The 26,746-nt window shown below is 41.2% G+C and overlaps 1 protein-coding gene and 1 long non-coding RNA gene across 2 annotated transcripts; one reads left to right on the top strand and one right to left on the bottom strand.

Moving 5' to 3' along the window:
- Positions 1–4,265: 4,265 nt before the first annotated feature.
- Positions 4,266–5,899, top strand: LOC120437874. Its single transcript, XR_005611461.1, has 3 exons — positions 4,266–4,522; positions 5,199–5,383; positions 5,490–5,899. It is a non-coding gene; the product is annotated as an uncharacterized LOC120437874 (long non-coding RNA).
- Positions 5,900–21,967: 16,068 nt separating this feature from the next.
- On the bottom strand, positions 21,968–25,914 carry LOC116329743 (tripartite motif-containing protein 16-like). Its single transcript, XM_031751815.2, has 2 exons — positions 25,869–25,914; positions 21,968–24,785 (listed from the first exon to the last, which is right to left on the bottom strand). Exon 2 carries the CDS (start codon positions 24,633–24,635, stop codon positions 22,965–22,967), a length of 1,671 nt encoding a protein of 556 aa, XP_031607675.2. The 5' UTR covers positions 24,636–24,785; positions 25,869–25,914; the 3' UTR covers positions 21,968–22,964.
- Between the last annotated feature and the right edge of the window lie 832 nt (positions 25,915–26,746).

Genomic DNA, 26,746 nt, shown 5'->3' on the forward strand with positions numbered 1-26,746 from the left:
CCTAAATCTGTCCTGATGATAATGAGAAGCTTTGATGAGTTGTGACTCTCTGAGGTGTTACTAGGATGTAGAAACACTGGGGCTCAGCCCTGAAATCTTTGCTAATTTCACTTGATAACAGCAGCTGTTTAAAGTTACTGAGTGTGTTTGACAGTAAAGTGAATGTAAATGTGAGACACTGTGTGCTCACAGCTAAAGGCTGCAGTCAGCTGTGTTAGAGCCTCTTTCACACAATGATCCTTTAATAAACACTCAGAGCTCCATGTTGATGAAGCTGTCGTGTGTGAGCTTGTGTGCTGACATGTTGACAGTGTGACTTCAGCTTTTACAGGCTTCCTGTGTCATATTACATATTCCTCCTCACAGTCGGCCTGATTTCACAGCTGTAACTAAATTTCCTGAAGAAAATCCACAGAAGGCTGAAAGTGAAGCATCACTTCCTGTATGAGGAGCCAACAGTCTGTTTACATGTCATATCTGAGTTACAGCTGGAATAAATAATCATTTACAAAGTCTGCTGCTCTCTGTGTAACCATCTGACCATCAACTAACTCTGTGCTGCTGCTGCTGCTCTCATTCACACAGTGCTCATGTAGATTTTAACTTTTTTAAGAGCTCTTAGCATGCTGTCTTACTAGCTTAGCGTCAGAGCTCTGCAGGTGTCTCGTGTATAAATATTAATCACAGTGACAGTAAAGGAGGTAAAGAGCTGTGACATCATCACGTACGCTGCGTCCTCTGTGGACTCTGAGTGAACTCACAAAGTACAAACTACAAGTACACGAACACAAACGTAGCTCAGAGTGAGGACACACTCGGCCTCGTTGGTCCAGCTGTGAGTCCGTTACCGTGAACTATGGAGCGGCAGATTTGTGCTGAACTAAGCTGCACACAGCTGATGTTAGCCAGGAAACATTACACACTGACTTTAATGGAGAGACCGGAAATACAAACACACACAGTTTGTTGTGTGAAGAAATCAAACATGAGCTGAACAAACAGTAAAGTTCCTAAAGACAAACTGTTAAAGGGGGAAACAAAGCAAACTTACAGTTTCATCACCAACACCAAGCTCCACTCCACACCTGGACACTAAACACGGACACACAGGTGAGCTGCTTCCTGGAAGGAGGCGGGACTCCACCTGAAGCTCAGCACAGGTGGGAGGGGCTCAGCTCTTTGTGTGTTGATGTGTTAACTTTAAAAATATGCCGTCTGACTGCTCAGACTGAGTCAGAGTAAAGTTCACATGCTGACGTGTGGAGACATGAAACCTTGTTGTAGCTGCAGGTGTGAACACACTGATCCCAGATCAGCTCTGCTGTATTTGTAACATGAACATTTCTGCTGCAAAGCTTCAAATGTTCAGCATGTTTCTCTGTTTCCAGTCTATAGATCCAGTCACACTTTCTACCTTCACCTGTGCAGTAAAGACTGAGAGCAGAGCTGAAACCAACCGTCCAATCAGGGAGCAGCATCAACACCTGAGCTTCATTCAGACTCTGTTATTGAACATGTTGTTGGTACAAAGTTCATCTGCTGCTCACATGAATCCTGTGATGAAAGATTTATTTCACGGAATGTTTGTTCAAAGCTCATTTCAACCTGTTGAAGTCATGAATGAAAGTGCAGACTGAGAGTGGATCACATGATGTTTAAGGTGTGTCATGTGACATGTTCAGTATTGTCACACGTGTCTAGATTGTCCCTGATATCATAACTGCTCAAACACTGATGATTATATTTGAAGAATTATTACTGATGGCAGCAAAGTTTGAATGGAGCTCTCTGTCTGTGCTGATTTGTCGCCCTCTGGAGGTCAAAACACAAACTGCATGATGTCACTGTAACCACCACAGTGACAGGAAGTGTTTTTAAATGATGAAACACTGAAATGATGCTAACGGCTGTCGTTAGGCTCACTGATAGCCAGAGATAGGCAGTAATGCGTTACTGTAATCCGATTACTTTTTTCAAGTAATGAGTAAAGTAAGGGATTCCTTTGCAAAAACAGTAATTACATTACTATTACTTTCCCGTAAGCACGCTGCGTTACTGCGTTACTAAAACCGCGTGTGTCTCATGACAATGACGTAAGCGAGTGTGACGTTCGTGGCAAAAGCTGTGCGCAGATCAACATAATATAATAATAATATATATAATATATATACTCAATAATATATGGAGTGTGGAGAGAGTATGAGCGTGCAGCATTTAAGGTGTGGAAGTACTGACCTTACTTTGACTCTGATTCCGTAAAAAGTGACAAAAATATTAGCGTCCACTGTTCACTGCGTGGGAAGAAAACTTATTTTTACAGCGAAAAAAACCCCTAAACTTCCGAGCAAGCACCGACTATGCTGACACGGAATGAGAAATTCACAGAGAAACTCGCGGATTCTTCCACTAACCGTTGCGCTACACCTGCACCAGGGTAAACATCCGCCATCCCAGGTGAAAATACACTCTTAGAAAGGATGTGTTAAAAAATGACACAAAAAATGTGTTGTTACACTATTAACACATTTTGTGTGAATTTTAACATAACATGTGTAAGAAATTGTGTAAACATTGAAAAAATGTGTAAAAAGCTTAACACACTTGATGTGTTGCACAGTTTAACACATTTTGTGTGTTATTTTCAGAATCTAACAACAGGACCTAAAATTAGCAGCGCAGTAATTTGATGCTAGCCCTGTGTTTAGTGAAATAAATTGTAGATGAACAATGTATTATAAGTATATTAACTGAATAAATAAAATGTTTAGTTATTGTTTGTTTTCCATAATCCTTTTCTTATTACTTTCAACAAATAAAACATTTTATAATGTAATGTGGACCAAGGTGTGTATGGTGTACTAAAATTCTGAAAGAGGATTAATTTTTATTTCTCAGTGTGTATGGCATACCAATTAATGGCCATGGCTATACTATAATAAGCATAAGTATCCACACAGAACAGGCTTAATTTTGACCGTAACATGTGAACGAGGGCAATACAATTGAAGCAAAAGTAGAAAATGAAATGAGTAAGAACACACATGCTGAAAATTGAAACAAATTCTGCCCAGCAACATGACATACCAGCGGCGGGAAGGGGGCGCTATCTTTTCGCCCACTGAGACAAAGGAGACAAAGATGGAGGTTACGTCGCCTAGTATGTTGTCAGACCTTACAGTAAGTATAATTTACCAGTTTATCTTAATGTACTGAAAATATGTCGGGTTTCTGGAAGAATGCGAAACTTTGAATTTATATAAAATATAGGAGTTATGTAGGAGTTTTGAGTTTAAGTTAATTACTGCTTAACTATACCTAGCTAACCTTAATGTAACAGTCTTGCTAACATATCCAACTCTTAATTTTAGTATTAGTTCTTGGCTTTAGTGCCATACTTCATTAGAGTAAATGTGTTTTGGTAGTATTTTATGTATTACTTTATTCATGTATTTATCTATTTACTTTATTTATGTATTAGAGTATTCAGAAATTGCTCTTAGGACCAGAGTTGTAGTTGAGCTAGCGGCTCCGACCGGCATTCTGGTGTCTATGAGCAATGCCAGAGTCAGCGCCTAACCGTAGCAGTGTTGTGTAAAATGACAATATTGTTGTTAGCTCTGAATATAGCAAATGTAGTTATCACCGAGACCATTTGTTTGCTAGCACAGAATAGGAATAAAGACTGAGTAACTTTAACATGAAATATACCTCATATTGACAGAGATAATTATTTTTTAAGCAGTTAAAGCAGTTTTTGCATCTAGTATGATTAACTAAAGTATGTGCGCATTCCTTTTAAGGGTTATTGCTGGAAACATGCTCTGATATAGTTTCTTTTTATGCAGAACTTCTGAGGAAGTAATAGTCAGTGTTATTTAAAAAAAACAACAGCAACTTGACCATGCAAATTATCTTACTTATTCAGCCATGTGTTTCTTTTTTTTCAGCACGCATATGACAACTTAGAATCTGTCAAAGTCCTTGTAACCACTTTTATAGATGAGAAGTAAATTTTTGTAAAGTAAATTTAGCATTTTAATAATGTAAATTCCACTACATACTGTAAATTGCACTTGTTCCCACTTACTATGTATCTTTTAACCTTTATCTCATTATTTATTAGAGCTTTTTTTTCTCAGTTAAAATTGCTCAGCTGTTACCCATATACCTGTGTCCTTTCTTCCTCAGGAGCATTATTATGATCCAGTCTCCCATTATGGATTCCTAAACTGCGCAACCTTAGACGGAATCTCGACCAGGGCAGAGACGTTATAAGTAGCGAAAAGTGACAGATGACTGTGGTGAAGACAAGAAGCTCAGGCAAGAGGATGGGAATACCAGCAGCACAGATGAGTGGGTTACTCTGATCAAAAGATTGCGGCCCTCAGCTGAGAACCTTCCAACTATCATGTCAGGCATGGAGGAAACATAAACCAGTCGCAGAGCCTGGATTAGCAAGGACTCCCCCACTGCCGCTGAAATATTCAGAGAGTACCCACGGTTTTTGGACATGCCAAGTCTGGTAAGTTGCTTGGTTTCCTGGTAATTGTTTATGTACTCCTTCTTCACTCAGTTGTGTTTTGCATACAAAGTATGTAACAGGAGTGGATACATTTGGAGGTATGTTTATGAGCTCCTAGTGAATATTTTGAAAGTTTTATAATTTCAGAGTTGGATCATTATTCACTGGGCTTTTATTACAATGAGCATTACTTTTCACATGATCCAAAATCTTACTCGTACCACCAAATGACTATAATAGTAGGGACATCAAATGACAATGTAGAAGTACTGCTCATGGAAGTGAAAAACCTACAAAAAATCACCTAAATCTGTATGAAACTCTGCTTTCAGCAGCACTATTTTCAGCAGAAAAAGCTCTACAGGACAAACCGCAGACAGACAAAATAAGAAATTAGCTGCTAGAACATCAGCTAAAAAGTCCTAATTTTTTTCTAAGGGTCTGATGGGACCCAATTCATAGCTAAAATTAAGGAATAATGGACTTGTATTCAAATACCACTCCAATTGTTATGTTTCAATGTGTAGGTAAGCTTGATGTGGAAGTGGGTAACAGAAATGTGATACTGTAAAGTTTGATTTTAGCCATACAGCTACCAAATGGGCAGAATGTACTTTTGATTTCATGTATTTAATGCTTTATTTTAAACTTAAACACTGTTTTTTCTCTCCATAAGGTGGACTTGGAGTTTAGCAAGCTTACAGGAGGAAAGGCGGATCTCTTTTTACGAAAATGGGAAGCCAGTATCATTCCGAAGCTCACTACCCCCCCCCACGCGTGTTAACACACCTGCTTCCACCAGTTGGTGCCAGTCGTTGCAGCCTTAAATCAGCTATAACGCACCTGGTTGATTTTGCACTGGTATGTATTCAGTAAAGTTCACATGGTATTTACCTGAGGAAGGCATTTGTCGACACCTCACTGAATACTTCTCTAAAAATCTATCTTTATCTTCCCCATCTTCAAGCCTGGAACAAGTATTGCATCGTTTTGCAGTGATCCTGAAGCATCATCCACAACACACCAACCCCAGCTGATATGCATCGGTGATCTAAAGAGTGCAACCAGGCAGTACATCATTGTTGCTAAGAATGACAAAGTAACCATTCCTCTGAATGAAGCCCAGACGTGTGTTGTGGATAAGCTTTTCAAACTGTACTGGGTATGTAACTTGTCCTATCCAGCACTGCTTGTCTTCACCTTCTTTGAGTTTGTCTATGACCTGCCGCTGTCCACCCAAAGGAAAACCAAAGTACTGGAGCTGATTGCACAGATTAAAGCATGCAAGTAAAATGCTCACCTGTCCAAAATGTAGAGAGTCTCTGTTCACAAAGGTGAGAAACCTCATTTGGCATCTTTGTCAAATACACTGCTTATCGGGACTCTGACCATTTTATGCCTATGCAGTGGAAAGGTCAGACAATATGAACTGATTGGCTGAAATGTTTGATTTTCTGCCTTTAAGTATAGTGACAAGCTTTGATGCTAATAAGCTGTATTTAAACCCAAGGTACATAATTGTATAACCTGGATGCTATATTCGCCAAAATGTATGTTTTTCTGCTTGCATGCAACCGCACATTTGTTGAATGTTGACAATTTGTTGAAGATGACAATTGTTACCTTTAAAAAATTTTAATTCATGTATTGTCTGGACATGATTATATCAGAACATATGTATGTGTGTGTATATGTATATATATATATATGTATATATATATATATATGTGTGTGTGTGTGTGTGTGTATATATATATATATATATGTGTATATGTATATATATATATGTATATGTATATATGAGAGATATAGATATATATTTATATAGATATATGATATTTTGCCCTTTTTTCAATTTTTTTGACATTTTAATGATCTAGAGAGATAGAAAGTTAGTCAGATATGAATTTTGTTTGATTTTGTCAAGTAAAAATTGTGATATAGCTTTGGCTAAAATTGAATTTAAAACATTTTAATTGAAAAGATTCTGACAGCTGTTGTTTATTCAGTTTGTAATGATTTATAATATGCTAAATAAAAAATGGAATTCAATAAATGTATAATATATACCCATCTTTTTTCTCCTTTTTTTCAAAAATTGAAATGTACACATTTTAACACATTTTTGTGTCAAAATAACACATCCTTGTGTTTACGTTTTTTAACACAGAAGATGTGTTAAAGGAGCAGACACATTAATTGTGTTAAAACTGACACATCATGTGTTGTCCCTGAGCTGATGCAGCACATGTGTTAAAATTTAACACATCATGTGTCAATTTTAACACATCTCTTCTAAGAGTGTAGAGCAACAGGACCGCTGAGTCTTTGATTTTATTTATTTTGTGCTGTGTTTCACTTGCATTTATTTGAGAGTGTAAACACAAAAAAATATTTTATTTTATGTGCTGGAATGTGCAGAAAATAGGTTTAAATGTTAAACAAATTTCTTCCAGTCAGAGAATGTTGCATATAATTTAATTTTTGCTTGATGCATAAAGTTAAAAGATTAAAACTGATAAAACCAAATTTAAAAAAAAGACTTTTCCATTTGATTACATTTTGTATGATGGATTAAGCAGAAAAAGTAGAATTGGGCTGAAAGATCTATCGCTTTATTACCTATTCAGGTTGTAAATCGTGTTTTTAAAAAGTAACTAAGTAACTAGGTAATTAATTACTTTTGAAAATAAGTAATCAGTAAAGTAATGGGATTACTTTTTGGGGGAAGTAATCAGTAAATAGTTACTGATTACTTTTTTCAAGTAACTTGACCAACACTAAGAGACTAACATTTGATCAGCATTTGATTGTTATTATTATATATCCTGTTTATGTGGATGCACTTTTCTATCAGTGCTGAAGCAGACGTCACTGATCACATGACTCTGAGGGATGTTTCCAGCACCTCGCTGAATCTGAGCCATGAAGATTTTTAGCAGCTCTGAAGGCAAAGCAGGTCTGAGCCTGTGTTAGCAAGCTGTACCTAATAAAGTGGCAGCAACATACTGTCACACTGAGCATGTGCTAACACAGCTCTCAGCTTCCATCACTCACAAGCTCCACCCTCCACTTAAAAGCCCAGAACAAAGCTTGTGACCAACACAGCGCAGACAGAGGTGATGTTCACGCTCTGTTTCTGGGTGGGAAACTCACCTGTATTTCCATGGAAACAGACACAACCAGAGTTACAGGTTAAACCCCCCTATACAATAAAAAGAGTCTCAACACGCTAAAAACCCTGCGGGCAGAAATAACTCTACACTGTCAACACAAAGGCTAAACAAATGTTTCCATGTGCTAAAATTCCCATAATCCCACAGTCCAGCCACACACGGGCAGATGTTCCTTATCTGAAACAGGAGAGGAATTTCTCTTCTGGGATGGAAACCACGCCGGCCAGAAGAACAAGGGGGCGGGGCTCCTGTCGCAGACCTGTCTCCTCCTGACAGCGCGTCACAGTCCCGCCCCACTCCACACCTGAACACGGCCTCCGTCGTAGCACCGCCAGATGCAGGCAGAGGGACACCCCTGCCCTGCTGTGGATTGCATCGCCTCCCACTATGCTGGCTGAGCGCGTTTCTTTCCTCCTGCTCGCCTTTCGTGCGTCGCCTTCCTTTTTTTTTTTTTTTTTCTTTTTAACCTGTCCCGTTTGGTTCTTTTGCCATCAGAATTATTGTCTAAAGGCGAAGAAAGATGCCCAACGGATTTACTTTACCAAATGGACCATCCCAGCCTTGCCGTAATGGTCCATTTGATTCACCTTTTATTGTTTATTTTATTTTCACTTGCTGAATACGGGACAGACTTGACTGGTGGAAAGAAAGAGGAGAAAGAAAGAGGGAAAGGAAAAAAAAAACAAAAAACAAAACAAACAAAAAAAAAAAACCTGAGAAGAGGGACGGGGAAAAAGGGCAAAAAACCAAAACCAACAGAATAAGCAGACAAAAAATACATATATCGATCACCTGGATCACCTGTTGAGAAAGAAAAAAGAAAGCAAGCAGAAGAAAACGAGAGTAATAAACAAGATCACAATGATATATGGGAATATGACAGTAAATACTAAATATTAAACATTATTGTGCAGCACGTGAGAACGACAGCGCACAGTGTGCTTTGAGGTAGGAGCCAAAAAGGGTGTAGTTTGTGTGTGTGGGGGGAGATAGGCCTCCAAACCTTGGAGGGCCTGAGATGTCCCCAGAGAGGTGGGGTCTGATACCCAACCTGACATATAGACACAGACAAACAGGCACACACAGATACAAACATCTATTCCCACCCTCATGCTCTCATATACAATTACTCAACACTCACCCAACGTGGAGACAGACATAGAGAGACGCTGTACACACAATCACACTCCCCAAGCGTACTCTAAGCCCCGGGTCTAGGTACCCTTGCCCTGGAGGGGGAAACTGCGCCCAGACCCAGGTGGTGTTACCCTTTTCCCTGCGGTGGGGAGAAGCAGACTGCCCCGACTCCGCAGCAGCAGGAGGCCCCATTCCAGACCCCAGTCGGACGGCCAACTCCTCCTCCTAGCTCCCCGCTCCAGCAGGCCGCAGAGAACGGGGGTGTGGGAAGACTCAAACCTCCCTCCACCCGCTCATATGTACTGTTGATGTATGTGTGTTCTAAGGTGCATTTAAAACCCAGGAGGGCATGGAGCTACCTGCCAGAGCAGCAGGTAAGCGTATAGCCCCTCCTGCTAGCCCTCAATGTCTACGTGTATTTAAAATTGAGAGGTGGGCAACGACGCCAGGGGTGAGGTGTACACCCTGATGGTAATTTGGAATCCGTGTAGCGTGCCCACCCCAAGATCCTATATGTATGTGTAATGAGAGTGTGAGTAATGTGAATGTCTAAGTTGTGGGATAAAATTGAGGCAGAGGCAGCCAGAAGGGGACAGAGGGGGGATGTCTCCTCTGCACCCTGGTGACACACCCCTACCCCAAGGCCCTGCATGTGTGGGTGATTGTGGTGGAGCGGGAAGAGGAGGCAGCTGGAGATGGGGAGGGAAGGAAGGGAGGGCAGTGACCCCTCCCTGGGGTCAGCTCCCCGTTGACCCCAGTAGGCACCCCATACTCTGCAACCCGCCAGGAAAGGGGGGCCCAGGCCCATCCGGACCGGGGCCCAGTGCAGCAACGCCGCCCGACCCCACAGAGCCCGGGACAGTCCACCTGACCCCACCACAGAGAAAACTGCACCCACCCCATCATCCACTCATCTTCCAGACTACACAAGACAATAGACGCCCAGGCTGAGATCTTCCTCCACCTCTCCTGTATCTCCCCTCCTGCAGAGAGAGTTCCTGAAGAGAGGAAATCTCCTGCAGGATTTGGCAACCTCCCCACCAGTTGAAGAGCCCCCAGGTGGTTCGATGCACAGGCGGCACCCAGCGCCAGGACTGGGCCCCCATACACCCACCCGCCCACAACCCCGGCAACACACCAACCAGGACCCAAGCCCTGAGGCTTGGCCAGGGCCCCGAGGCCCAGAGACGGAGTGCCCCCAGAACCTCACGCCCATCCCGGACCCACCCAGGGGCAGCCAGGCTACCAGGTCAGTAACCCACGTCCGTCAGCACAGATCCTCCCCTAGCCCTGCTGCACGCAGCCACGAGGAAACCGTCACCTAAGAGCCAACAGAGCCCCTAATTGGCGTGCGTCGCCTTCCCATCTCTACCTCACCATCCCCTTTAACAGGTCAGCCTGGCAGCTGATAGGCTGCCTCGGGGAACGCCCCCACCTCCACAGGTGCTACTATTGTGCGCTTAGTCCACAGTGGATTAAAAGAATATTGTGCAACAAGACTAAAACACACAATATCAGGATAAAACCTGATATTTAAATAAACAAACATAAATATGACAATAAAATCATGCAGATAAAACCTACACTATGCACCAATGCACAGTCTGATCAAACTGTGTGACATCAGCATGTTTCAGACAGCTGTGACATTAAAGATCTAATCAAACTAATAATGAATCACTTTGTTTGTGCAGCAGGAAATGTTCAGGAGCTCGTCTCTTCCTTCCAGCTGCTCTGATGGATCAATAAACCTGTGATCATGTTGTAAAGTGAAGGCTGTTTGTTTCTGCACTGTGTGAACTTGACACACACACTGAGTCAGTTTCTGGAGTGGAGCATCCAGCACACAGTCTGACTGCAGCTCTGCTGGACCTGAGCGATCCCTCTGATCTTCTTCTTTCTAATCCTGTCCATCCTGCTCACCTCCAACCAAACTCTCAGCATCTTCAGCTCTGCACCTGCAGCTCCTCCTGTCTGTGTGCCTCCATCAAAGCAGGTCTCACTGCCATCTCCTCCTCTTCACTCTTACTGCTCACAGCCCACAGGCTGAATGGATTAAATGGAGTAAACTGATCCTGGTCCCACCATGACCTCTGACCTCTGACCTGCATCTACAGCACTGAGCCCTGACAGTGAGCAGCACTTGTTTCTTCAGCAGGATGTTTCCCTCCCTGCTGCAGACGGTGCAGGTGGAGGTGTTTGTGTCTCCATCTGTGGGTATTTCAGGGTCAGACTGAGGTCTCCAGGTTACAGCAACTTTCTCTTCATCTTCGTTGGGTCTCTGTAAAACTTGTGTGTCTGAGTTTGTTCCTGATGTGTTCCTGACTCGTTCTTTGGTAACTAGTCTGCAGCGTCCTGTAAAGTGCTGCAGACATGTTGGATGAAGAAGAACAGACAGACTGAGCCTCCACAGTCGGCCATGTCTCACACGCTTCCTTTCTTTGGGCCTCAGCATCAGCAACGTGTCTGCGGAGGATGTAGCTTTGAGTGACCACAACTGCGTCTTTGTTGACCTTCACTTGAGGACGTGCCATTGGATAAATGAGTCTATTTGAAACTTCAGAAACAAAACTCAGATCAGAAAATGGGAGAAATTCAAAGTTTTGTTTGACACAATCAGCTGTTGCGTCTCGAGCTGCCTCACCTATAAATGTGGCTCTAAAGCAGACAGCAACAAAAGTCTGATTTTCTGTAGATCACAGAAATCAATGACAAACCCCCAGAGCGTTCTTGTTGTGCAGCTCACTGCTGCTCTACTTTACACCTGTGACATTTGATGAGAATCAGCCGTCTTCAGCTCCCTCAGAGATTCTCCCACAAAGCTTTTTGCCTTGTAAACCTTTTTAACGCTTTTCTTCAGACTGGAGTGTTCCAGCTTTTTCAAACATGCCGTTGTGGAAGCAAAGCTCAGCAAACCCAGCTTAGATCCAACATGACATCAACATTATAGATCAGTTTCTCTTTCAGGTCAAAGCTTGTTGAGAAGCCGCTTGCTGCCCACCTCACAGCCTGCTTGAAGAAACACCACATCTGTGACCGTTTCCACTCTGGTTTTGGTCAAATGCATCCACTGACACTGCACTACTAACAGTAAGCAGTTATATTGTGATGTCAGCAGATGGTGGAACAGTCCTGGTCTTGTTGGAGCTCTCCTGCTCTGAACATCTGAAGCTCTCCACCACATGACTGAGCACAACTCAGGGAGGAACATTTACTGAAGCTGCTGCAACATTTCCTGTCAGCACATGATTGTGTGACAGTCAAGGAGCCACCAGAGGACACCTGCTAACAGGGCTCCTCACTCATTTCTACAATCATTCACTTTGAATCAGTTTGCCTCAGACAGTCAGAAATATTATCATTCATTTCCATATTTTTATATCTATAAAAGAAAGCTGACACTGTGAGACTTCATCAGAGGTGTGAGCATCACAGCAGAGGCCTTTGTGTCAAAGTCACTGAGGATAAAACAGAAGAACATGAAGCAGATTTTCCTGCCTGGCTTTTTATAGCAGATGACCTTAAAAATATTCTGCAGTAGAACAAAAACACATGTGAACATGACCTGATGAAGTGAAGCAAAGTTACAGAGGTTTGATTACAGACACAGCTGAGAGTTTTGCAATTTTGCATCATTTTACAAAGTTTGTTCAGTTTTGAGCAGCAGAAATGAGACTAAGTCAAAAACAACAACAAACCCAGCGGCCGACAGCACTGTCAACAACGGTAGACTGGTGGGTAACAACAAGCCAATAATGCAGAAAACAGAGATTTTTAGATGAAACTGATCCTGATGCGTCTTTGTGCAGAATCCGTGTTCCTGCTCTCAGTTACTGTTTTAGCTGTTTGATGGTTGTTGAAACTGTGGGAGCTTCAACCTGAGATTCAGGCGTTTCAGCTCAAATACATTTATATTTAAACATCGATTCAGGATTTTAATGAATCAATATGACGTTATCCAAGCTAGAAACGATTTAATCACTAATCAAAACCCACCCCTACCTGCTAACCATCGGCATTATGGGTAGTGCAGTAGGAGACACTCACCTGACTTAAAATAGTGCCGGAAATGAAATACAAGACCTCCAGAGACGACGAGAACAAGAACCAGGAGAACCAGGAGAACCAGCAGAACCAGGAGAGCCAGCAGAACCAGCAGAACCAGGAGAACCAGGAGAGCCAGGAGAACCAGCAGAACCAGGAGAACCAGGAGAACCAGGAGAACCAGCAGAGCCAGGAGAACCAGCAGAGCTGTGGCCCAGGATGGAAATGGTTCTGTAGAGAAACACAAATTGTCAGGTGACCTTTGACTGAATGTAATGAATTAAAGAATCTGCTCAGATTTAAAATGGTGAAGCAAGCATGCTTATTGTGACAATATTAAAAGTTCAGTTTGAGTGATTGTGATCGCCTACAGCAGGGTTTTGGTTTGATGTTGACCTTTGACCTGCAGAGGACATCTCTCAGTCTAAATGATCTGATGGAGCAGGTGTAGGTGGCGCTGTCAGACAGGTGGAGGTTGGTCAGGTTCAGGCTGAGGTCTCCAGTTTCCAGAGCGTCAGTCTTCATGGATGTTCGGCCGCTGTAACGCTGGTTTGGATCTTTCAGTTCGTCTCCTTGAAGCTGGTGGACGGTTGGAGGACTGAGGTCAGAGCGACTCCACACCACTGTGGGGCTGTCCAGTTCAAAAGTGGGAAACTCACAGGGCAGCAGGACAAACAGCTCTCCCTCATACAGCTCCACAGCCGAGGCATGCTGGGAAACTGAGGACACAGACAGAGTCCATGTGTCACTTTGAGGTCAAACGTGGACACAGCTTCAGTTACAGAATATCAAATATCTACATGTAGAAATAAAATCACTGCAGGTCAAATAAATAAATACAATAAAGAAAGAAATAAGACGTGGTATAAGTGAAAAGTCTGAGTTCAGCTCGTCGGCTCACAGAAACACTGACTTCCTTTTATTAATGAGGCGGAAACTTTATCACTGAGTTTAGTTTGGACAATCCACCAATCACAGAGCTCCATCAGAGACTAGGGCTGTGCGATATGACCAAAATCTCATATCCCGATATTAAGACATCTATCGTCCGATAACGATATAAATCACAAAAATGTAACATTTTCTGTAAATTCTGTGAATGTCGGGCAGCTCGACTTGCGTGAAGTGTTTCCAGCTGGGCGTCAGCGTACCTGGAGTCGAGTGTTTTAACTGATGCATGAAACGATACATTTTTAGACATAGGTTGTAACGGCCGCCGCGTTTCCTTTGTGAGTATTTATTACACAGCGTGCTGTGGGGAAAAGCCTGTTCTAACGTTTGAGTCTAAGGTTTATTTTTTTAGCACCTGACGGCTCTTTTTTGCTTCTCATCCGTAAATACTCTGCATCTTTCACGTGATTCAGTTTATTTTGAAAAGTCTCAACAGGATCTTGAGCTTTATTGTGAAAGGTTTATGTGGAAAATAAACAAGCGGACACGCGATGGTGTTACCGTCGTTGTTGCTAACGACAACGCATAAAAAACAGGCGCTTGTCCGTCTGTAGTGTGGTTATATTAAATATAAGAGAAAGAGAGAACTTTAGGAAATTAATATAGCCACTACAGTGACCATCAAAATAATGAAAAATATTGCTGTAAACAGTTTATTTTGCGACACCACGAAACAAACGATAGCGTAAAATGAAACGATAGACGTTTTATATCGTCATCCGATACATATCGTTATATCGAACAGCCCTATCAGAGACCTTACAGTAACTACATTCAGCAGCAGAGCTTTGATGGGACTACTCTCCACGACCACTAGATGTCTCCACACTCTGTGCTGACTCAATGAATGATCAGAGCTGCTGAGCCTGTTTGCAGACCGAGGAGGAGCTCCTGGTGATCCGTGTGGGACTAAAAGCTCTGATAACGTCCATCCAGCAGCTGATAACAGGGACATTTGGTGCCATGTCAGAGCTGCACAGTCAATCATCAGTTTGGCTCTTTAGTTTGAAGAGTTCAAAGCAGCAGCAGGAACTGTCATGACTGTGTGAAGGCAGGCAGGAATGGTGGACCCAAGAGCTGGACTCACGGAGGCCAAGTGAACTCAAAACACACGCCTTTATTGAGGGATTGCACACAGAACAAAAAATGTGTGGTTACATTGTAACCTTGGTTCTCTCTCCACTCCGTTACATATTCCATATGTGCAGGGTATGACCCGCCCTTGGTCGTGGCGTGTGGACACTTCTTTAAGACACTCCGGCTAGCCCGGCCACACCCCACAGCTCATGCCCTCACGTCCCTGTTAAGGCATGCAGCCCACCCCAAGAGGGAGCCTGAAGGGGCAACCAGAGGGGTGGAGAGATACTCTTGATATGACAGAGAACTAGCTAAACTGGGAAAGCAAAAACTAAGAGGCAGGCAAGTTGGCAAACAGAACACACAGAGTAGTATGAGGGACGAGGCGCAAAGTAAAGCAGGAATTGGACAGACTCAGAGACATGGTACAGACAGAGAACAGAGGGAACACAGAACCAAAAAGTCTAAACCCGAACACATAATCAGAATGAACTTGAACAGAAGATCATAATAATAATGATAATAATAATAATAATAATAATAATGATGATAATAATAAGCACAAAATGCTGGGTCAAATGACCCAGGACCATGCCAGGAACATTTGCCATCTGTGTTGCATAATGATCGCTAAAATAAATCTTCAAAGTGAAAGTGGTACAGTGATGATACAGTTTTGTAGACGTGCTTAAATCTTACCTTTTCTAACAGTGCGGGTCCAAACTGACTGAATGTTGGGTCTAAACTCAGACCCGCTGTATCCAGGACTTATTCCCATGAAAGAAAAACAAGGCAACAGCGATTGATCATTTACTTGCAAGGGAGGCCTCGTCGGTATCTCAGCTCAATACGAATGACCCGATGATGGCCTCCTCTCGCTGGCTTTTATTGAGAGACAGTTCACACAAAACACAGCAAAGCAACGCCCACATGCTTCTAAGGCATTGTATGTATGTATATGTGTGAAGCTTCTATATGTAAGTAGGAGTGTGTGTGTGTGTGTGTGTGTGTGTGTGTGTGTGTGTGTGGCAGACCTCCTGCTGACCAAAGGGTCGTAACCGCAGGAAGCTTACATCAAAAGAAGTAGATCCTCCAGATAGGATGTATCTGCAATAAAACATTACAGCCCCCTACCCAGAACCCCGAGAATCTGGGGGGAAGGACAGTGGAATCCCTTTCATCAGAGTTGGCAAGCATAAAAATGACAAACATTTAACAATCCACTCTAACACTGAAGTTCTTTTTTTTCGCGTAAGTCTGAGCTGGAAGTCACTGTCTGGATTCTTAATGTACACTTCAAAGAAATTTGGAGTTCTGCTTTCATATCTGAGCTTTAATGCCTGTTAAAGAATGAAAAGAAAGTCAGGAAGAAACCTGTAAGATATTTTTCCACTGAGGGAGATAAATCTGATGCTAATTCATTCATAAAATTTAAACAGACTAATATATTTACTGATTTTACATAGATTCATAAATAAATTCAACATACTTGAGGACAGATTTCTGCACCATCCAAATCTGCTCTTAGGATGAAATGATGAAACATTTTCAAGGACTTTTCTGAAACACAAAACAATGATTAAAGCAGGATTAAAGATTAAAAGAATGTGAGAAAACATGGCAGTAATAGATCCAGGTCACGATGTTCCTCAGTAACTTCTAACCTTTGAAACTTTTCTCATTCAGGTTTCACTCCAAACCAGACTGAGCAACGACCACAAGAACAAAAGTCAGAAAATAACGGAGTTCATATGGTGTTAATGTAAAATTATTATGGAAAACTTTTCTTCATGCGTCACATTTATACTGTGATGTGGATTTCTCGTCTTCAACAAAATGAGAATCATAAAGCTGTTCATGATATTTTTGTATGTAATTGTACACATAATGCTCATTTTCAGGTTAATATTTTTAATTTTGGACTGTACTCGAGTAACTTTATCTGAGTCACAGTTCAAAATCATTCTCATTTGTCTTATACTTGGTTTGAGACTCCCTTTTTCCAGTCCCATTATTAAAGCAGACAAACTACAAGCTCATTTTCATTCCAACAAGTCATCTTCTGACCTGGACTAACAACACTGGTCTCTATGTGCAGCTGGCTGTGAGACCAGTGCTCAGGGAGCGTCTACAAAATGCAACACTGAAAGAACATCACACACTCATTTGCTTCCATCACACAAACATCTACTGTCATTATTGTCACCAAACTCTGTGGATCCTTTATTGCAAATTCAAATGGGATCAAATGGTCAGACAAAAGAGGCTTATGAGGAAATATGATGAAATGTTGTGTATTAGCAGCAAGTTATTGAATCATTTTCCTCATAAACGAAACAAAATGATTGACAAACATGTTTTTACAAACTCAGTGTTGGACTTTGATCAGCAGGATAAGCTGATGTTTAAAGGCATTTTAGTCTCATTTTTCCAGTTATTACTCAATATTTATGGAGGATGTTTTTAAATTCGGCTCAAATGTGTGACAGACATTTGATTCCATGTCAGTTTGGCCTCATCCTGGGCCGGATTATCCAGCACACACTCTGACCACCGGCCCAGGGGCCACGCACAGCTGGGCTCCATCCAAGAGACAGGAAACAAAACCAACATGATAATAAAGAGCACCATTTGATCTTCTTACATTTTAGCTCTTCAAGGAAACACAGCAAAAACATGAGCATATCTGTGTAAAACAAGCAGATATCTGTTTCCTGATAAAATGATGTGACAGGTAGAATAAAGTGGTGGTGTTACAGCCTTTCTCCCCTCTGCTGCCGAGGCTGTTAGTCTCTCCCAAACTCAGCTACAGGACTTCCAAATGAATGAAAGCAGCAGAAGTGGCTTTACGAATGAAAGAGGAAGAGGAGAAGAAGAGGAGAGGGAGGCCACCCTGACCATCACTCCAGCTGAAAACATCACACTTCCATTAAAGTTGGTGAGAAAATGTTGAGCAGGATGAGCTGCTGGCTAATCTGGAGGCTGTAGCAGCAGCTCACAGTCACAGTGGATTTCCACTCATGAAAAAGCTCTGGCTGCTTCATTTCTCATCTCATATCAGAGACTTTAAGGCTTCAGTGAAGCTGGACTGTGATGCTTCCTGTCCATATTCAGCCAAATTATTACATGCAGTATTCTACCATAAGTAAACTTATATTATTAAAAGATTATGCTGACTACTAAGTGCAATTTTATATTGACAAACGTAAAAAGTTTATTGTTCTAACAATATACCTTTCACGTTTGAACAATATAATATCACGTTTGTACAATATAATATTTACATTGTACAAACATGATAATTATGTATATTGTAATAACGTAATATTATATTCTTCAAACATGAAAGGTATATTGTACAAACATTAAAAGTATATTGTTAGAACAATAAACCTTTCACGTTATAACGTGACATATTTTTCTTTTGCCCCGGTGGCCGCTCTACGCTTCGTATCCGAGGCTTTTCGATGTGGCCTCACAAAATTATCACGACTACAACAACCATGAAGAGTTGGATGGACATTGCTGTTCAATCACAGCTGCCTGGTCAATGTTTTTCATTAGTAATTTAGCAGAGTTGAGCCGCAGTATTGCTTCTGTTTAACAGTTAAAGCAGTAGAGACGAGCTGTTTGCATGTTCTTGGAACTCTAGCGTCATTAACCAGGCTAGCTGTTAGCTTATAGCTCACGCTAGTGCTTGTATTCAGAGTTGAGAGGGATGACGGCGGAGAATAACCACATCAGTTCAGGAGGTTAAGTCAAGCGATTTATTGATACACACGTGTGGAGAGATGAACCTGCACGCAGACAGCATCAATCTCTGCCCCAAAACGAAACAGTAATGGTTTTATACATCAGGGTACGCCCCCTCTACGTCAAGTGATTCAATACATGTGTACGTCAAATCAAAACCACAATGACTTTTAACATAGTTTAAAAGAACACTCGCTGCCAACCTCCGCGGGTGCTGTCCCTCGACCACAGCTCAAGCACAGCTTCTGGAACATCCTGCACCTGCTTCTTCATCAAACAGTCACGTACACACAGACATAAAATGCAGATCTTGTCATGGTTCGGCTGTGTGCAAGCAGGAATAGGACCCAAACGCAAACTCACTGGAGACAGGACTGAACTCAAAATGGCAGCCTTTATTGCTGAACCAAGAACATCTACAAAAACCTAAACTGAGAAAAATCTAACAAAACACACATAGGGAGCCACAGGTAGAAACACACAACATGAGGGAGATCGCGACAACGAGCACGGAAAACACAGGGCTTAAATACACAGGGCAGTAATGAGGGAATCGGCAACAGGAGGGAGACACAGCAGGGAGAGATCAGGGCTAACGAGACAGGGGGAACAAAGCTGCTCACATTAACATAAAGCACACGCCTTCAAAACAAAACAGGAAACCATAAACCACTAAACAAGGACGCAGACTGGGAGGCAGAATATAACACATGGAACTCAAACAATACATGACCACAATTCCAAAACACACGAATAAACAGAAAATAATAATAATAATCATAATCATAATCATAATCATCATACCACCAACACAAGCACTACAAGAGAATAAGAAAACAATCCATAATGCAAAATTAAACCAAAACATAAACTCAAAATACTGGGTCTAACGGACCCAGAACCGTGACAGATCTAGCAAAACATGCTTAAACTTTCACCTACAAAATGAACTCACTAGCTGTATGTGTGTGTGTGTGAACTGAAGTTAGACCAGGTACCAAATCAAATCATTCGTACTGTACAAATAATGTAAATATGACGGTGTATCACGAAAGATTGATATCAAACTGATCACTTGACCCATATTACGTTACTTGCTCTTCAAGTGAATCAACAAATGGCGAAATGAAAAGTCGAACAACAACAACGCTGTTTCTTTAGAGAGTCTTACTTTACATGTGTGTTTATTTCATATTTTCAGTTGTTTCCCTCCACGGCTAAATAAATCGGTTTCAGTAATGTACTGATATACAACAATGGACATAAGGAGCTTCTTTCAAAGAAAAAACTCAGGTAGATGTTATTTTATATATTATGCTTTGTATGTTGTTCAGTATATCTATGCAAAACAAGAGGAACTTCAATACACAGCAGTATATTCACAATTTAAACCAGATATTTACACTTTAGGAAAACACAAAAACTTTTATACTGTACAACATCAATTTAGAGTAAACTTGTTTTGTTTTGGATAAATATTGAAATATCTTCTGAATTAGTTAAATGTCAGAATAAAGAGAGACAGAGCTGTCTATATTTATCACTTTCATCAAATTTAGGAGTACATATACACTAAGTTTATTGTTAATTAATAAGAAAACTCCAGACGATTCCATTCTGAGCTGAAGAAGCTTCTGATAGGTTCGTAGAGTCCATGTGAGTAAATTGGTGGCACAGCTGTGGATGCATATAAGGCAAAACACAGAGCCTGTTTCTGTGACATGTGAAAATCAAGAGATGTCAACCAAAACACCAGGAAAAGAACTGTGGAGCTCCATAAGTGTGGCTCAATTTTGAATACAATTTGGTGCCATTTGCAATTAAGAAATACAGACAGTTTCTCTCTTTACTCTTAAAGTTAACAAATATGTTTTTATATTTATCAATCTAAAAAAACATTTAGTCTGATTTGATGTTACAATTAAAAAGTGTTTGTGTTTTTATCTGAAGAGTATGTAAATATCTGGTTTCAACTGTATATTTGATGATTGTCAGCACAAAGAGGGAGAGAGAGCAAACAGAGAGGGAGAGAGGAGCAGAGAGGAGAGAGAGAGAGGAACAGAGAGGAGAGAGGGAGCAGAGAGGAGAGAGGAGCAGAGAGGAGAGAGAGCAGGTGAGACAGACATGTTAGTCAAATGGTTGTTTAACAAAAGTATCACCGTATCATAGGTACTCATGTATCTCGTACCTAGTGTTTCTTTTAGGTTTGTTATTTTTCAAGTTATATATTTACTAAGTTATGCAGGCTTGTTTGCACAAGGCTGAATAATTATATAAACCTTTCTGAATCTAAATAGTGTACTTTGGTAGAATTAAAAAATAAGTGTAGTGCAGGTCTATGATGGTTTTTAGTGCTACTATCATCTAGTTTTGATTCTGGTTCTGTCTTGGTTAAGTCCTCAGTAGTCCTGATTTTGAACTGTTGTAGTCCTGTTTTAATTCCGGATCAGTTCTGGGTCTGGTTGAATGAGTGAGCGACATCAGACGTGTGCACTGTGGTCACGCCAGCATCGAATCATCCAAGTTACATGGTTTATTAAAATAATCAAGTTACAGCATTTACATTTATGGTAGACAGTGGAATGCAGTTTGTTTGCACTAAAACTAACCCAAACAAGCATTATCTTAATGCGGATGCCTCTGGCCAGCTAGAAGGCTCCAAGGCCAAATGGCTGGCTGGAACAACAAATTCTCCCAGATTACAAGACTGTGTTTTGACTCTCTGCCTTATTCTTGATTTCATTCACCCAGTTTTATCTAAAAGTCACCTGTTCTGAGCTGTCTCCACAATGTGATGTTTGTGTAATGTATATATGGTTGGAAGGGGTCCAATTTTTACTGCAGACAACTGCAAGCAACAAATAAAAACTCATACATTAACCTGCAACCCTAGATTGCTCAGGGTGGCAAAGCGATCTAGAAACAAAGAGAAAGATAAAATGTTTATGTCACGGCGGGGTGCGCCGGTGTGAGGAAAGAGGTAGACCCAGGTGCAGACACGGTGGAGACAAAACGTAGTTTCAAAAATAAAGCGAGCCTTTATTGGCTGATGCAGAAGAAAAACAAGCAACTAGGGAAACTAAGGAGGCTATGAACACTGTGTTACAAAAGGGCTGAGACACTCAGTGAAAAACTATGACAACTAAGAACACTGAGCAACTAGAAAATACAGAGAAACAATAGAGCAAACCTAAGTAAACTGTGGTGAGGTTAACAGACGATCCGACACTGACTGAGGGAACACACACAGACTAAATACACATGAGGAATAGTCAAGGGAGTCGGATCACATGGGAAACATGGCTGACAACAATTAACATAATGACAGGACACGTGAAACTAAATACAATAAACACAACACACCAAGCTCTTTCAAAATAAAACAGGAAACATAAGAAGACACGGCCATGACTTGAATCTTACAACCAAGGAAAACTGAGACACAAAACATGGCAGAATGAAACTAAATATGCTGAAATGAAAACTAGACTAAAAAGAATAACAAAACACCAAAAAACTCAACATACTGGGTCGCATGACCCAGGGCCATGACAGTTTATCTTTTTGGACATCTCATTGGACCTCAGACTGAGCGCTCTATAGAGAACAAATGCAAGTTCAAGACTTTGAATGAAGTGCAAGAATAGTTGCTGATCAGTCATTGCATACTGCTGCTTGTTGTCCATTAATTGCTGACTAATACATTTTTTTTTTAAATTGAGCATCAACAATGTAGTACAAAGACATACGTATAGCAAGGCCACAACGCTCCTTTTTATATATTTACCCCACCCCAAGAACATATTGGACACCGATCCAGAGGGGGGAAAAAAAATTAATCCCGATCACACACAAAAAAAGGATTTACGGCAGCTGTCAAGCATCTTTCAGGTGGGTATGGTTTTAATTTTCTCTAAATGTTTTAGCAATGTGTCCCAAACAGCAAAGAATCCACTAATACATTTTTACAATTTATCGGATTAAAGGGTTTAACTACCAACCAAGTAACATTGTTTATTGTTTTAACATTATGTTTAATTGGAGTCGATAAAACATGAGTTATATATAGCAGGTGAAGAAACTATCCAAAATACACCACTTTTGTTGATCATAAACAGATTAAGGGACATTAAACTTCCAGAAACATCCAGCAGATAAACCAAGGAATGTAGCTACACATTTATTTACAGCAGTATATTTTTTAGACACTAACTTTTAAACTTTATTACAACAATAACTGGTTAAACCTCTGAATTTCTAAAATGTTAAGGCTTCTTTGGAGAACATAAACCTACCCACTCTGTCTATTTCAATTTAATGAACTCTGCTGTGTCTCCTCGCTCAAAAAGCATAAGTCCAGCATAGAGCGGCTGAGTGAATGTGGTCTGGACTCTATGGAGTAGAGTCATGGTTTCAGAGACGCTGTAGAAAGACAGAATACCTGCTCTGTGATCCAGGTACACTCCTAATGTGGAAGCCTCAGGACCTGAGAGCTCAGTTTGGACTTTGTTGTAGAAATATTTATAACTGTTGCTATCGCAACTTAATGCCCAAGATTTATCATTTAATCCAAATACACAATCATTTAGCCTTCCTACTCTGCTGATATTCTTGTATGAAACTGCTGCATAAACATTTCCTCTCCACTTCACCTCCCAGTAACAACGTCCACTCAGACTCTCTTTACTCAGGACCTGCCAACAAGGAAGAAATCTGTCTGGATGATCAGAATAAGACTGTTGTTGTTCCTTAAATGTTGCTTTTCTGTTCCTCTCAGATAATAACAGATGTGTGTTTGCTGTGTTTGGATCCAGTGTGATTTCACGTGAATATTTTAAGAATCCAGCTCTGGTCTTTGGCTCTGCTGGTGACAGTAAAACATCCACTTCAGTGACTGTCAGTGAGATGTTTGTCCATTCCTCTCTCAGAATGTCCTGTAGTTTATCTCTGGTCTCTGACACAGCTGCTGTCACATCCTCAAAGTAGCTCAGAGGACGGATATTGATGCTGGATGAGTGTGTCGACTCACTGAGTGCTGACAGTGAGGGGTAGTTGTGTAGAAAATGGTTGTGATCCTCTGTGCGTGAGAGCTGCTCCAGCTCGCCGTCTTTCCTCTTCAGCTCAGCGATCTCCTGCTCCAGCTTCTCCTGAAGCTCTTTGACTCGACTCACTTCAGTTTGCTGCTGGGATCTGACCTGCTGCTTCACATCAGAGCTTCTTTTCTGGATGAGACGGATCAGCTCAGTGAACATCTTCTCACTGTCCTCCACTGCTTTATCAGCAGAGCCATTGATGGCCTCCACCTCCTGCTGAAGCAGCTTCACATCTTTCTCTCGCTCCTGGATTCTCTGCTGGATGTTTAGTCGTCTCACCGCGAGCTCCTTCTGCTTCTCAGTCCTTTCTGCTGCAGCTGGGACTGTTTCGTGGCCTTTATGTTCATCTCTTTTGCAGAGATAACAGATACTCTGCCGATCAGTACGACAGAAAATCTTCATCACCTCATCATGACGAGAGCAGATGTTCTCCTGGAGCTTGTTGGAGGGGGCCACCAGCTTGTGTTTCTTTAATGGAGCTGCATCATAGTGAGGTTGGAGGTGTTTCTCACAGTAAGAGGCTGGACAGACTAAACAGGACTTGATGGCTCTCAGCTTCCTCCCAGTGCAGACATCACAGGCCACATCTTCAGGTCCAGCATAGCAGTGATCAGCTGGAGCAGCTTGGAGTCCAGTCTTCTTCAGCTGCTCCACTAAAGCTGCTAACATGGTGTTTTTCTCCAGGACAGGCCTCGGTGTGAAAGTCTTCCTGCACTGAGGGCAGCTGTAGATTCCCTTCCTGTCCTCTTCATCAAAGTGGGTTTCGATACAGTTCTTGCAGTAGCTGTGTCCACAGGCTGTAGTCACTGGATCCTTCAGTAGATCCAAACAGATCGAACATGAAATTGTTTCTTGGTCCAGTTGAACTCCTTTCTGTGCCATCTCTCCTCTCAGTGTCAGTGACTGTGTGAGCTTTTGTCTTCATGAAACCAGTTTGATCTCTAGTCTAAACGTGCATTTCTGCAGTGAATGGATCCCGTCAGTTCAGAAACATGACCACATGTTGGTTTCACCCATCTTTAATCTGCATATCTGAACAAGGGAACACAAGCAACAGTGAGTCAACATCAAATTTTCATTGAAAATTGTGAATAAAGAAGGTAGCACTATGTAATGGGGAAACCAGTGCTACATTGCAAACTAAGCTACACATACAAGTGCCAAAGATTAGAACGTCTAGACCCTAAGACCTGATTGTTCATGCAAAAAATGTTTAACAAGAATTTAGTATTTTGGGAACATGGAACTTATTTATTTTATTTTAGTTAATTTTATATTATTATTATTATTAGTAGTAGTAGTAGTAGTAGTAGTGGTGGTACAGTAATATTTGATGTCAAATTTAACTAAGCTTAAAATATATTTTTAATTTCTCTTGTTCTGACTTCTTGTAGATCCCATCTTTACCTTCAAGACCCACCAGATGGCTCCAGTTCACACTTTTATAATCAGAGTGCTGTCTTCTTATAAATTCACTCAGCAGTAAATGAATAAAATCTGCTGCGGCATCAGGTTGATAGAAACATTAATACACCAGTAATATGTTGTGTATGATTTTGCATCAGTGCTTTCGATTTTAGTGCTTTCGGTGCTAAAATGTCTGCACAATGTCAGTTTTTAAGGATTTGCGTTCCTTTTTCACAGCTTTGCAAAACAGTCATTAAATTGTTCTTTTAAAAATAATACAACTGCATGAGAGCACAGGGCTGCACGTCAGCCTGAAAGTCATTCCCAACCTTTTTTTCCTCCTTCTTTACTTATTTCTGATCAAACGTTCTGATTTCATAAGTGGGTCTACAAGAAGGAAGTATGTAAGGCACACATGAACTGCCACCGTGTCTGTCCTGACTTGTCCTCCCTGTAGGCTAAAAATAATTTGAGTGATGCCTGGAAACAGCTGCTGAAGTCTCTGCAGAGCCGCACTAGTGAAATGTCCCTTTAATAAAAGCGTTAGTTTGAAAAGATTAAACTTACATGTCCGTTAAAAAAAATAAGATACAGACGTGAACATGTACAATAATCTCTTTAGCATACGCCAAGGAACACATCACAAACAGGTCAGTTATAAAATAAATGCTTTTATAATTTTATAGGTCCAAAAGAAAAACAACTTACCAACGGGCTCTGAGATGAAGCAAACCAACGGAAGCTGGGATGGATCAGATCATGCAAATGAGCGGGGAGGAGGGATTGGCTTGCATTGGCTCGTAATTAATAGTAATCGAATGTACTGTTTGCAAATGTAGTCAACCCTTTTCATATTTGCAAATCCTAATTCAGTATTTCTTATATTCGAACAGTACTCAAACACAAGGTCATATTTACAGACTGAACGCAGGACAGGAGCACATTCTGATCATATCAGTGAGAGAAAACAAAAGATGTCTGTCCTTAACAGAAGCTGCAGGTCATGCTGTTATCTGACATTCGCATGAGGAGTATATAGAAATGTTTGCTTCATATTATTTTACTTTAAACAATTCAAGGACAGAAAATGCTCATTCGAAGTGAAAAAGAGTTTCCCTACAATCAAGCATGTGGAAAGTTCCATCATGATTGCCACAGTTGCAAATAGTTTAAGAATTTTTTCTGCATGTCTTTCACTTTAAAAACTGGTATAAAGTCCACACTTTTTCCGTCAATTGTTCCGTCTGTCCTGCTCACATCTCCAATGGTTGGACACGTTGTCATTAACGTGGCTTCACTGCACATCAGCCACGCCGCTTTGCTAGCTAAAACACTGGTGTCGGCACATAAGGACGCTGTCATAGCCTGTCAACCGCGTTGATTGGCTACGTATATACGAATGTGAATCGCATTATTGGCTGGACTATGGGATAAGGTGGCATCGTTCTAATCCCATACAGGAGCAGCCAGTCACTTACTAACACTGCAAAACAGAATTGTTAAAGTATTAATTTTAATTTCAATTCAGGTTAAATTTTTTTTTGTGCACAACGCAGATTTTCTGTGCGCAGAGACCGTGCCAGCAG

This window comes from Oreochromis aureus, linkage group 3 (assembly GCF_013358895.1).
Source record: "Oreochromis aureus strain Israel breed Guangdong linkage group 3, ZZ_aureus, whole genome shotgun sequence".
Taxonomy (NCBI): domain Eukaryota; kingdom Metazoa; phylum Chordata; class Actinopteri; order Cichliformes; family Cichlidae; genus Oreochromis; species Oreochromis aureus.